This window comes from Nyctereutes procyonoides, unplaced genomic scaffold (assembly GCF_905146905.1).
Source record: "Nyctereutes procyonoides isolate TBG_1078 unplaced genomic scaffold, NYPRO_anot_genome, whole genome shotgun sequence".
NCBI classification, from domain to species: Eukaryota; Metazoa; Chordata; class Mammalia; order Carnivora; family Canidae; genus Nyctereutes; species Nyctereutes procyonoides.
In genome coordinates, this window is record NW_026575030.1 from 41794768 (window position 1) to 41809185 (window position 14418).

Sequence of the window (14418 nt, forward strand, 5' to 3'; positions counted from 1 at the left end):
TAACATTGAGAAGAAAAACAGAAAACATAATCCAGATACATCTTCTTAAATAATGAAGAAAGGGGTCAAGAGTTTTAGAAATCTCAAATTGACAGTATGTGGAATGCCCAAATTTCTTTTTAAATAAGTAAATGTATTTTAGTGTACATTTTATGTCTTTTTTTTTTTAGATTTTATTATTTATGCATGAGAGAGACAGAGAGAGAGGCAGAGACACAGTTAGAGGGAGAAGCAAGCTCCATGCAGGGAGCCCAACATGGGACTCGATCCTGGATCTCCAGGATCACACCCTGGGCCAAAGGCAGCGCTAAACCACTGAGCCACCGGGCTGCCCTGTATATTTAATTTCGATATGTGATTCACATCTATTTTCCTAAGAGATAACTTTCAGACATTTGTAAACCTTGGTCATTAGGCAGGGAAGAGTCTAGTAGGACACATATATAAGGTTTTTGAGAAGATAAATTATCTTTCTGAGGTGCATCAATTGGCACCAGGAGATTTTAGAGAAATATGGAGAGAGTGTACACATATTCCATTAAGAAAAGTTAGGTCCCAGCCATTGGAATATTCCTAATTATATTTATTAATTTTTCTCTTAAATTTACACGTTTGAAGTCTTAAAAAATTACGTAATTTAGATTTTGTGATGCTAAGACTTTTTGGATACTCCAGTATTCCTGTCACCTTAAGATTTCTTTAGGCCGATATAATTTTAGTTGAGTAATAATTTATTCACTTAAAATTTAGCTTAGTAAAAGAAAAGAGCAAATTTAGAAAATCTGTAAATCACTTTTAAGAATTATTCAGCAATTAAAATTGTTTACATAGCTTAAGCTGATTTAGAAAGCACGTTTTGAATTATCTAAGATTGGATTTATGAGAACCCTATTAAAATGTCACAAAATACAGTTTTAGAAAGGCATTCATCTAAATGACAACAAAATGAAAACTAAATTAGTATTGTAATTTTTTTGCTTGCTAGGTTATAGCTTTATTACTGGATATAATTATGTTGTCTTTCAGCAAAGGATTCCATCCCTTTAAAAATTTGCTTTTAACATAAAGTTTATATTAATAGCTCTTGCCACTTTTTCTCATTTATTAAATTACTTGAGTCTTAGGTTTACCATGCTATTTATTCAGGCAAGGAATCCACAATTTACAAGTGAAAAAATTAAGAATCAGAGAAAATAACCATGCAGAGAAACAATCAATAAATGGCTTTAATTCTCAGGCCAGTATACTTTCTGCTTTACTTTACTGCTGTACAAAATTTGTTTCTGTTTTGGTTTACCATACTTTAAAATGTAATTTCATAATATTAGTAAATAAACTTAAATGTCATTTTATTTTACTTACTGTTACTACTTAGGAAGAAAATTAGATAGACTGTGAAATAACAGTTTTTTAGTCCTTTCTTCCGTATTGAGTTAGTATTAAAGATGAAGTATACACATTTATATATTTCTTGTGAAAATTTAGAATCTTTTGAAATTCTAACTAGCCATGAAATTTCCATGGCCGTGCTAACTTATATAGTTGTACACCAAAAGATAGCTTACGTATTATGAACTTAGTTATCATTATATAAATTTGTATTCTGTAAGGTTCACACACACAGTTGTGTTTCTTCAAGATACACAAATTACATGAGTTGCAAATAGTTGATGAAAGATGTTTGGGCTATGGGTGTGTGTTGTGAAGATCTGGGTGTACTATAGGTATTGCTAAGTATTTAATTATGTACTTTTCTAATAAGATAGTTTCATCAAGATTGCAGAGTATGCTAAATTAGGACAACTAAGCACCATTTGAAAGAATAATTTATAACCTTGAGGAAGACTTGAATAATAGGAAAATTAAAGCAAGTTTCGTTTTACCATGTACTTACTATGTGCCAAGACTTGTACTAACTGCTTTACAGCTAATATCTCATTTCATCCTAACAACTTGTAAGGTAGATTTTCTCCTAATTTTAGAGATGAGAAAATTAATGCTAAGAGGAAAAAATTATGGTAAGTAACTTGACTAAGTTATATTATTAGGTGCTGAAATCAGAACCTGACCCTATTTTTGTCTGACTCTAGAGTCCTTGTTCTTAATCCCTTTACCAGAGTGCTTTTCAGTCTTTTGAAATTTAACTTTTTTCATAAGTAAAGCAGGAGTTAGACTTTATTACATATTTTCTATGATATCTAAATTATTGACTTTTAAATACTCTGTTTAATCTTTAATTTTATCTTGTGGCATTTTGTTCTCATTGTAATAGAGTGCTATCTCACTGAAAGGTATACCACTGCTGAGATAGTGCCTTGAACCTTCTGATAGTTTCAAAGACCCCCTGAGAGCTCTTGTGCTTTAGAGATACAGGTTGGTATATAATCTTTTCAAATTACTTTTGGGGTCAATTTTGATATTTTTCTCTTTTAGGAAAGACTTTCAGCTATTTGTTTAACTTAAAAGATCTTATTTATCCTCCAACTTTCTTTTTTTTCATATCTTCTTTGCTTTTGGCTTTCTTTAAATATAGTGGCAAAATAGACCTTACAAGAATAGGATGATCATTTATTACTCAGAAGAGAATTCTGATCTATAAAATTTACTGTTTGATTGCTGATATTTGTACTTTTTGTTGTTTTTTATTATCTTCAACACTTCATACAAAAGTAATCTTTTATGGACTCCATCTCTCCTGTTTGGAGAGACATCTTTTTTTTTTTTTTTTTAAGAGACTCAGCTTTTTTTTTTTTTTTTTAAGATTTTATTTATTTATTCATGAGAGACACAGAGAGAGGCAGAGACATAGGCAAAGGGAGAAAGAAGTAGGCTCCCTACAGGGAGCCTGATGTGGGACTCCATCCTGGAATTCTGGGATCATTCCCTGAGCCAAAGGCAGACACTCAACCGCTAAGCTGCCAAGGCATCCCAAAATCCAGGATTTTAAGGAGGTTTCTGTCAGGCAGCAAATACACAAAGCAGACAATAATAACCAGGATCCTTAGAGATTTACATCATATGAGAAGGTAGAAAAACATTTCTGCCCTCTCTTCCTCACAGTTTGTGGTTTTACTAGATAGCCGACTTCTTGCCCTTCTTTGTTCACTCAAACTCTGAGTTTAGGGAGTTGTATTTATGACTAACCTTTGCTTTTACATCATATAGACTGTTTAATCATTGTAGTACTTTTTGTGTGTGTGTGGAGGTTGTGCTGGAAATGCATATTTTCAAAGATTTCCTGTGGTATCTATAGAAAAGCTCCATTGCTTGGATCCTTTGGCCACTTAGTATTAAGGATATGTGTAATGGAATAAAATAAAGAAACCAAAAGATAATAGACCCAGGTTATTCTACTAGGAAAAGTTATACCTTCAGCCATTTAACTTTTCTGAGCTTTGAGTTCCTCATGTTTAAAATAAAGAGCAAACTAAATGATATGAAAGGTTTCCTATGATCTGAAATTATGTGCTGCCTGGAACATAGTGTGAAAAGAACATAATGCCTCTATGTAGTGAAAATAAGGAGAATCTCTAGGTACTATAGCAAATGTAACAAAGTACCCGGAAGATCAAGTTTCACTTAAACAAAAGTACTCAGGCCCTTTCCAAGTGTTTTCTGTTGTCTCTCACAAAGGATCAGTAAACTGTTGCAAGTGACATATAGATAACAGTCAAGGGGAATATCCGATGAAGAGGAGATAGGAAAACTTAAAAAATACGGTAACAAGAACTGAGAAGATAATTTGGCTTGGGTTGGTCATTTCAGGGCCAAGTAATTGCCTTGAGGTCATCATTGTAGTGTGGCAAAAAAGTATATCGGTTGTTCATAATAAAAATTGGCTAACCAAAAAAAAAATTATATTATCCTCTTCTGTTTAAGAAGATACCAGGCTTTTATATAGTATTTTAATGTGAACTGACCCAGTTTTAAAAAGTTTGGAGCTTAAGAACTATACTTTAATTTTCTAGATATTTATTTATTAGCTCTTTCTTTGGTGCTGTTACATTAAACATATATATTACCACCAGTATGTGTGCTGTTTCACTTATGGAATCTATCATTACCATAGATGCATTCAGAATGATTTCTTTCCTGTTGAATTTAGCATTTGTTGTTAATTATGAGTATGTAATTATTTATCAGGAACCTATCTGTTGAAGGAGAATAAAGATTTCTTGATTTGTAGTAATCTGTGTTTTTAATAACTATGGAAAAGAAAAAAACATTTTTGAGAAGAATTGGTTAAAATTTTAAGCACCCCCAAAGCATTCATTAGTATAGTTAAACCATTTTTGTAGCAGGCTAATCTGTGCCAATTTGTAAGACACAAGTACTTCTAGAAATAAAGATTGTGTTCATATAGAGTATTTATGGGTTAATTTCTAGAGTGGTATAGTTCTAATAGCTTACTGTGCTAAGATGAAAATGTTTGAAAAAATCAACTTCCTAGGATACATTTTTTTACTGCAAACCAGTACAGTACAGTGTTTGTTATTTTGTGTGACAGGATACCCAGAGTTATATTGACGAATGTCCTGGGAACGGAGTTAGGAAGAAAATACATAAAGACCTCATCTGTAACTGAGGCCAGTTTGGGTGATACAGACAACTTGCAATCAGAGCATCTTTCTTCATCATCTGATGGCAGCCTAGAATCTTGTCAAATTCTAAACCCTCACAAGAGCTCCTTTTTATCTGAAAGGTATGTTTAGTGACAACTTTATTCAAAATAAATATTCTCCTTATCTAATAAGCCTCTCTTCCCCCCCCCCCCATAGACATGTTATTGATGAAAGTGAGGCAAATGTGCTCTGATGGCTAGTATGACTTTTGTCCCCTGGTGGCTTGAGATGGCTGTTGGAACCAATAGTCTGTGACTAATAGTTGAAAAAAGTACACTGTACTTGTGTTTTGGGAAAACACATACAGACTTCTAATAAAAATTGAGTTACCTATTTCAGTATTTCTATTTATTTGATATAATTAAAATCTGTTCCTCTGACATTTTTCTGTTCCTCTTCTTCCTCTGTCCTATTTATCTACCTGGCCATCTGTCGGTCTGTCCATTCATTCCTCTATCTCTCTATCTTGTCGTATTTACTATTTTTTATGTCCAGATTCTAGAACTGCATTTGGCACTTAGTACTTAGGAGCTATTTGCTGAATGAATGGCTGATGTATTCCTCACACAAATGGCTTGACATAGCTGAATTCTATTAACTGTAGCTTACTGAGCCAGTATGAGAAAGGGAAATACGAAGTTGCTTTTGTTTTAAGCTCTAGGAGATGCTCCTGTGGGGACTGCAAATACAAAAGAAATTGTGGTAAAAAGCTAAGGGATATAAGTTAGTACTACTAAATCTTTTAATTCATTTGCCATGAACTTCTCTTTTTAATTTTCTGCCTTCAGTGCTCACTTCAGCAGCACATATACTAAAATTTAATTTTTTGCCTTCAGCCAGTACAATAAATAGTTTTGATCTGAGTGAAAAATTACTGATCCATTCTTATTTTTTTTTTTATTTGCCGGGAATCATCCACAGGTAGTTTCTGGTTTGTATTTCTCTTGTAAGCCGAATTATGTTAAAGAATATTTATAGTTGCCTTTTTTAAGAATCTGCAAAAAATTACTTATTTTTCTAACCATACTTTATTTTTATAAACTCTGTTTATTTCATATGAGCTTAAAATTTTATAAAATTTTTCTCCCTTTGGAGAATATTTTGTTTCTCATCAGTTCAGTTGTCATTGACAGTTTTGACTTTATTAGGTCATTTTCTGAATTTGCTAGAAGAACTGAGTTTCAATGACATTATTCAGTTACCAGTGTATTTAATGTATAAGTTAATGTACAATTAGAGATGTTAGAAATGCATTTATGAGTTTGCATTATAGGTGTTTATTTCTCCCTCCTCTACTAGACCATGAACTCCTTAAGGGGAGACATCATGTCTTAATTGCATGTATACCCAGTGCTTAGCTCAATACATATTTTAATTTTGTGCACTTGGGTTAATGTTTGTGTCATTTAATCTTGAGTTTTGGTTTCCTGAGTTGAAGGGAAATGACCTTTGAATGACCTTTTTCCACCACAAAATTATTTATTATCTCTTTTAATTAAATATCACATGTGAGAATTCTTTGTGTACATAAAATATATAAATAAAAATGTTATTGATGATACTTTAAATAGAAAAATCACATATGTACTGTTACTGTGGAATTCAAAAGACATTGGTGCATATTCATACTGTTATTTTTTTTTAAAGATTTATTTATTTATTCATTCATGATAGAGACACACACACACACACACACACACACACACACATACACACAGGCAGAGGGAGAAGCAGGCTCCATGCCGCTGAGCCACCCAGGGATCCCCTATTCATACTGTTATGAAAAATAGCATTATGTGAGGATTCTATGGGACTGTCAAATTGTAATCTGTACTGTACAGGCTTTTTACCAATTTGGTATAAGGAATTTGGGGCCAAGATTTAATAATAGGTCTAAAATTTCTGGGTGTTTCTAAAATCTGTTCAGTGAGAACTCTAGCTTTCCTCAAGTCCTTTAAATGGTTATGAATTTTCCAGGTGGTATTTGATGTGGACTCTGAAAATTCATTCTATTGGTGGTAATTTTCTTTGATTGTTGCATTTAGAATAGGCATAGACTTTGGAGCGAGACATCTGGATTCAGACCTTAGCAGTATTGCAAACATGCTGACTTACCTTGGGCAGGTTACTTATTTTGTCTTTAAAACAGAGATACTGGGCAGCCCAGGTGGCTTGGCGGTTTAGCGCCACCTTCAGCCTGGGGCTTGATCCTGGAGACCCGGGATCGAGTCCCACTTTAGGCTCCCTCCATGGAGCCTGCTTCTCCTTCTGCCTGTGTCTCTGCTTCTCTCTCCCTGTGTGTCTCTCATGACTATATAAGTAAAATCTTAAAAAAAATAAATAAATAAAACAGAGATAGTAACACATCTTGTAAGATTATTGTGCAGATTTAAGGAAATAACTATGTAATGTTCCTAATATAATGCCAGAAACTTACTAGGTGATTAATAAATGGTAGTCATTATTTTTGAGTGTCTCTTTTTGATCAAAAGTGCCATTAAAGGCTGGTGTTGTAGTTGATACTACTAAAGTTTCCTATGGTGAGGATGTCGGTATCTGATCCTGAGATCACTGCTACTCCCGTTACTATTACCAGTGTTGCAAAGGCAATTATTACAGCCATACTAGTATTACCATTTGTTTTACGGAGGAGTACTGCACTCCTTTTTTTATTTTTTTAAAGATTTTATTTATTTATTCATGAGAGACACAAACACACAGAGGCAGAAACACAGGCAGAGGGAGAAGCAGGCTCCATTCAGGGAGCCTGATGTGGGACTCCATCCCAGAACTCTAGGATCATGACCGGAGCTGAAGGCAGACACTCAACCGCTGAGCCACCCAAGTCCGAGTACTGCACTCCTTAAAGTGAGATTTGGTTCTCTTTTCCCTTAAAATGAATTCATTTTGGGGAGAATCCAGAGTGCCTCATAGAAATAAATTGCAAGTATGGCCATACCATCACTTCAGTAGATGTGCCTGATTAAGACAATAGCACATGAATACAGAGTAGGCTCAAGGATGGAATTCTTGTATGTAAACAGCCTCCTCCCAGTCTGCCTATCTTAAACTCAGAAAGAGTAAATAGAAATACATGTCTTCTAAGGAGACAGGATATTTTGGCGTTATTGTTATTGCAAAGAATGTGGCCAACTCTGTTAAAAAAATATGTCAATTAGCAACTGATACTTGGTGGGTAGGAGAATGGGGGCTATGACTGAAAATAAAGAGGAAGTTTTCTCTGAAAGTCTAGCACTTATGCCCTTCATAAAAGCCTATAGGAAAATGTTTTATAAAGGCTAAAAGTCTTATTTTAGCCTTAGCCTATCTTTAGTGTTCAGAACTGTTAATATTGACTGTAATGACAACTTGAATGGAATTATGCAGGAAAAAAAATACTGTGTTTTTACACTGAAAATAAAGCAATAGTAAAACACCAAGCATGAAAAGCAAATTGGAGTTAAAATGGTCTCTTTGAAGTAGCATATTTGTTTTTTCTAGATGGTAATTTATTATTTTAAAATACAGATATTTATTAAGGTATTACTCTTTTAAAAACTTCTAACTAATGTTTATTGTTTTTATTATGATAATACACTGTGAAAAATGCAATACCTGTAATAACTTATTTAGTACGAGGTTGAATTCATTTCAGTGTATTTGCTTAGCTTCTTTTTCTATGCTTCAGTTTACCTCATCTGTAAATTGAAGTAATAATGCCTAGGTATGCAGATTAAATGAGAAAATTTGCTTTTCTCTTGTAACTTAGTAATTTGCCAATCAGTACATAGAAATATACCTACTTTTACAAATATGTGCTTCCTTGTGACTGAACATTTAGGATATTTTAATTTTTTTTAAAGATTTTATTTATTTGGTCATGAGAGACACGGAGAGAGAGAGGCAGAGACATAGAGAGAGAGAAGCAGGCTCCATGCAGGGAGCCCGATGTGGGACTCCATCCTAGGACTCCAGGATCATGCCCTGGGCTGAAGACAGGCAGGTGCTCAACTGCTGAGCCACCTAGGGGTCCCTAGGATTTTTTTAATTTTTTTGTTTGTATAGCATTGCTACAGTAAGTTTGTGTACTTATTTTTATAAATTTTTATAGGCCATTCTTTTTAGCTAGAATTAAGTGTTACCATTGAAAAAATTTTTGATAACCTGTTGACAAAAGTGTTTACATGAAATTGCTTTCATGTGAATCATTTTTTGATTTTTAGTCAAGACAGAGTTTGTATTTCTTATGTGAGTTTTCTTAGTCTTGGTATGTATTGGTTCCATCTGTTTCTTACTTACTTTTAAGAACTCTTATTAAATTTTTTCAAGCTTCTATTTGTTAATTTTACTTTGTTTATAGTATCTTCTGTAGTATATAAATTAAAATTTTTATTTTATAAAGCATGTTAGTGTTTGACCTCTGTGTTTTGGCTTATTCTTGGAAAGACCTCTTTAGTCTCAAGTATAAAAATAGGTTAATCAAGTGATATTTTAATTTGTGGTGATTTATATAAGAAAATCAGATCCAGGACAACTATCTTGAGATTACTTTCTTAATTGAAGTTCTCACTCCTTTTTTGCCTGTATGTAGTGTGGTATACAGATGTCTTTGGGTGGTTAGGTAGCTTTCATCTTCTGGCTGTTGTAACTGTTATGAACATTGTTGTGCAGATGTCTCTATCTCTGCTTTTTTTTTTTAATTTATTTATTTATGATAGTCACAGAGAGAGAGAGAGAGAGGCAGAGACACAGGCAGAGGGAGAAGCAGGCTCCATGCACCGGGAGCCCGATATGGGATTCGATCCCGGGTCTCCAGGATCGCGCCCTGGGCCAAAGGCAGGCGCCAAACCGCTGCGCCACCCAGGGATCCCTCTATCTCTGCTTTTTAGTTGTTTTGCATATCTACCCCAAAGTGGAATTTCTGGATCATATGGTAATTCTATTAGTAATTTTTTGAGGAACCGCCATATTGTTTTCTATAGCACCAGTACCATTTTACATTGCCATTAGCAGTGCATAAGGGTCCCAATTTCTCCACATCTTTGTTAAAGCTTGTTATTTTCTGTTTTTATATAATAGCCAACCTAATGGGTGTGCTGTGATACATCATTGTGGTTTTGATATGGATTTCCCTAACAGTTAGTGGTGCTGAATATCTTTTCATGTGCTTAGTGGCCATTCATGTATCTTCTTTGGAGAAATGTCTGTTTAAGACCTTTGCTCTTTGATGAATCATGTTGTGTTTTACTTTTGAGTTTTAGGAGTTCTCTATATATTCTGAATCTTATCAGAAATATGATTTACAAATATTTTCTCCCATTCTTCTCTGGCCACATGGTATGAAGTTATATAAATCATTAATGGAAGGAAAACTGGAAAACTCAAAAGTTGTTGGAAATTAAACAGCACACTTAAAGCAACCAGTGGGTCTTAGAAGAAATCACAAAGAAATTAAAAAATGTGTAGTGATGAATGAAAACGAAAACATGGGATGCAGCCAAAGCAGTACTAAAGGGGAAATACATAGCTGTAGTTGCTTGCATTAAAAAAGAAGAAATATCTCAAATCATCAACTTAACTTTATAACTTAACTGGAAAAAGAATAGTTTTGCCAGATACAGGATTTCTGGTTGACAGTTTTTTTTCCTTCAATACTTTATACTAACCCAATGTCTTCTGGCCACCATGGCTATTGATGAGAAACCTGATAATCTTATAGAATATCCTTGATATATGATGGGTTGCTTCCTAGTACCTTCAAGATTCTCTCTTTGCCTTGTCTTCTGACAACTTGATTATAGTGTTTCTTGGTAAGGTCTCACTGAGTTTAGTAGTCCCTTGGGTGTCTTGGATGTTTATATTCACGTCTTTCATCAAGTTTGGAAAAATTTTTTAAAAGATTTTATTTATTGAGAGAGAGAGAGTGAGAGAAGGAGCATGAGCAGAGGGAGAGGGAGAAGCAGAGTCCTTGTTGATCAGGGAGCCTGGTGCAGGGCTCTATCCTGGGACCCTGGGATCATGACCTGAGCCAAAGGCAGATGCTTAACTGACAACCACAACAGGTGCCCCCAGATTTGGAAATATTTTAATATTATTTGTTTCAGTAATTTCTCTGCTCCTTTATTTTTTTTCCTTCTGAGGTACTGACATTACATATATTGGTCTACTTTTTGGTGTCCCACAGGTCCCTTAGGCTGTGTTCAGTTTTTATCAGATTTTCTTATCCTTCAGATTTGATAATTTCCATGATCATATCTTCTAAGTTATCCTTTTTTATTTTCCCTTTCCCTACCCCTTCCCCTTCCCTAAATCCAGAACTGATGACAGACATTTTCTTCTTTCCTGTTCATATTTGCTTTTGCATCCCTGTAATGAGTTTTTCAATTTCATTTTATTTTTTTAAGTTTTATTTAAGTAATCTCTATACTCAACATGGGGCTTGAACTCATGACAGGGATTGAGTTACATGCTCTCCCAACTGACCCAGCTAGGTGCCCCATAAATTTTTCATTTTAGTTATTATACTTTAGAGCTCCAGAATTTCCCTTTCATTTATTAATGTATTTCATCTCTTGATATTTTCATTTATCCATAGATCATTTTCTTGACTTTGTCCAATATTTTTTTTTTTTTTAGCATTTTGAGCATCTTTAAGACAGTTCTAATGTCTTTGTCTATTGAATCTGCTTTCTGGATTTTTTTTCAGGGACATGTTCTGTTTTATTTTTTTCCTTTTTGAATCATCCACAGTTTCCTGTTTGTTCGTATGCCTTGTGTTTTTTGTTGTTGAAAACACAACACTTGAATCATGTAATATAGTAAGTCTGGAAATCAGATTCTTCCCCTTCCCAGGGGTTTACTAGTTTTTTTTTTTTCTTTCTTTCCTTCTTTTTTTTAATTGTTGTTTTTATTTGTCTCTTCCACACATCCACTTAATGTGTAAACATAAGGTCTTCCTAGGTCTTTTATAAGCTATGCCTTTCCCTAGTAATTTTTGTGACTTCCTGAATTCCCTCATATATGTGATTATTTTCAAATACTGTAATCCTTAAATGTTTGGTTCCCAAAAGGAGAAAATGGGAGAACTGAAGGGGGAAAAATAAAACAAAATTAGGTGCAAGCCCTTTAAGTCTCCTGGAAGTTGTTTTAGCTGGATGGGAAAAGTGTTACAACAATGGTGGTGGTTGTTGCAACAGTGGCTGCTTTTCTCTATGTCTGCTCATCCATGAACAGAAACCGCCATTGGTGATCAGAATGCAGATTTCTGATATTTGGAAAATAAGGTCCTTCTTGCTCACCTTGGTAATTGTAAGTTGTGCAAACTATTTTAGGAACTTGGGCATTGCTGCTTGCTACATAGGGACAGACTGTTGGGTCACTGCTACCACTTTCAGAGCTCAAATTGCCTGAAATTAACTTCAGTTTACTTCCATAGACTCCAGAATTCCCGAATAGTTGTATCAGACAGATCCTGCCAGCGTGGCTGTTGTCTGGGTGGGGAGATGGTCCGTGCTTCCGTTTCCACAGTCTTCCTATGGTCATTTGTGTAGATGTTTTATAGTTTATTGAACAGGGATCATTAATTGTTCTTGGTATCTGATGTTTTTAATGCTTGTAAGTTGGTGTAAAAATTTCCATGTTAAATAGTTCTGAAAATACGGTAATTACTATATAGTGTGTTCTGTTATGAGAGAATAATACAGGCTATTAATTTTGTATAGTTTTTTATTTCAGTTTTTGCCTACCTTAATACCATAATGAGTTGTTTTATTAATAATTATAATTGTGGGACCCAGGAAATTGAACAAAATCCCCTACCCCTGGACAAGCAGAGCAGGACATTTTGGGCTGCACCTGCCTTGTGCTGACCTGCTTATTACTTAGGGCACTGCCCCGCCCTAATCAAAGACCAGGACACACCCTAATCGGAAATCCAGCCCAGTGATACTGCCCCGCCCTAATCAAAGACCAGGGCACACCCTAACCGGAAATCCGGCTCAGCGGGCCAGCATGACTGTGCAACTTTCTGCGTATCCCATTGGCCACTGGCCCCTATAAAGTTGCTAAGCCTCTTAGTCTCCGGGTCCAAGTCCCTGCTCCACTGCGTTGGGTTATACTTGGACCCAGGCTCGAGCTTGCAAATAAACCCTTGTGTGATTGCATCCGTGTTGGCTCCTTGGCGGTTTCTCGGATTTGCGATCTTGGGCACAACATTTGGGGGCTGGTCCGGGATCCAAGAAACCTCCAGGACCCCATCCGGAGGTTTCACGGGTGGTGAGTGCGCTCAACTTTTTCCACCTTTTGCGTGATTATTTTCTGAGAGCTCTAAACTGTACTGTACCGACAGCAGGTACGCCTTTGCCACCGCTCACATCCACAGAGCCCTTTACAGGGAGAGACTTCTGACAGCAGAGGGAAAGACTGTTAAAAGCAAAACGGAGATTCTTGAACTCCTAAAGGCCCTCTGGCTGCCCAAGGCCCTAGCCATCATCCATTGTCCGAGGCACCAAAAGGCAGACACGCCAGTAGCCAGGGGAAACCAGCTAGCCAATTTAAAAAGCAAAAGAGGCGGCCCTTCTGGTGACCCAGGTCTTAGCTACCACGCTACCTGTTCCGGGGGCACCGACCCTGCCCGACACCCCCAACGATACTGATGCTGACTTCCACTGGATCAAACGCTTGCCTATGACCCAGTGCTTGTGTGGCTGGTGGAGGGCCGCAGACTTTAGCATCATCTTGCCAGAGGAACTAGGATGGCGAGTCCTATCCAAAATGCATCGGAGTACTCACATGGGAACCAGGAAGATGGAAGACCTCATACGACATGCAAAGATCGAACAGATTGTGGCAAGCTGCGCGCATGCCAATTAACAAATGCCTCCGCCCATGGATCTAACCCGGGCACCGGCTCCGAGGGGACCGCCCAGGAGCCTACTGGGAAGTGGACTTCACTGAAGTGAAACCTGGAAAATACGGGTATAGGTATTTACTAGTGTTTGTAGATACTTTTTCAGGATGGACAGAGGCATTTCCCACCAAACATGAAACGGCATAGATCGTGATCAAGAAACTGCTGGAAGACATCGTACCGAGGTATGGTTTTCCCGATAGAATTGGGTCAGACAACGGCCCAGGATTCGTATCTAAGGTAACACAGGGAATGGCACTAGTACTTGGGGCAGATTGGAAATTACATTGTGCATATAGGCCCCAGAGCTCAGGACAGGTAGAAAGGATGAACAGAACATTAAAGGAGACCTTAACTAAATTAGCCCTGGAGAATGGCGGGGACTAGGTGACTCTCCTCCCCTTCGCCCTATATAGGGTGAGGAACTCCCCATATAAGATGGGACTGACTCCCTACGAAATCATGTTCGGTCTTCCTCCACCTGTTATCCCCAATTTAAAACCTGAGGTGCTTGCTGAATTTGATGATCACCAACTTCTTTTCTCCAAATGTTACAACGAACCCATGAGCAGGTGTGGCCTAAGCTGAGGGCCCTCTACGAGACTGGGCCACCCCTGGACCCCATCGATATCGGCCAGGTGACTGGGTATATGTGCGGAGATACCAACACCAGACACTTCAACCTTGCTGGAAGGGATCCTATCTCGTGATCCTGACCACTCCCACCGCTCTCAAGGTCGACAGGTTTACTCCCTGGGTCCACTACACACACATCCTGCCAGCTGACCCACACACCGTTCTCACGGACTTTGTTACAGAATGGAAAAGCCAACCAGACAAGGACAATCCTCTAAAGCTAAGACTGCGCCGTTCTCACTTATTTCCCAC

General features: G+C 36.7%; 1 protein-coding gene across 5 annotated transcripts in view; it reads left to right on the forward strand.

Moving 5' to 3' along the window:
• The window catches only part of SENP7 (SUMO specific peptidase 7), a 149229-nt gene that overhangs the window by 84737 nt on the left and 50074 nt on the right, over window positions 1–14418 (forward strand). For 3 of the 5 annotated variants that reach the window (XM_055316092.1, XM_055316094.1, XM_055316096.1), the window contains one exon: window positions 4508–4702. The exons of the other annotated variants lie outside the window; for them this stretch is intronic. In XM_055316092.1, coding sequence (XP_055172067.1) covers window positions 4508–4702 — 195 coding nt within the window. The remainder of the gene's footprint in view (window positions 1–4507; window positions 4703–14418) is intronic. 5 annotated transcript variants of the gene reach the window in all.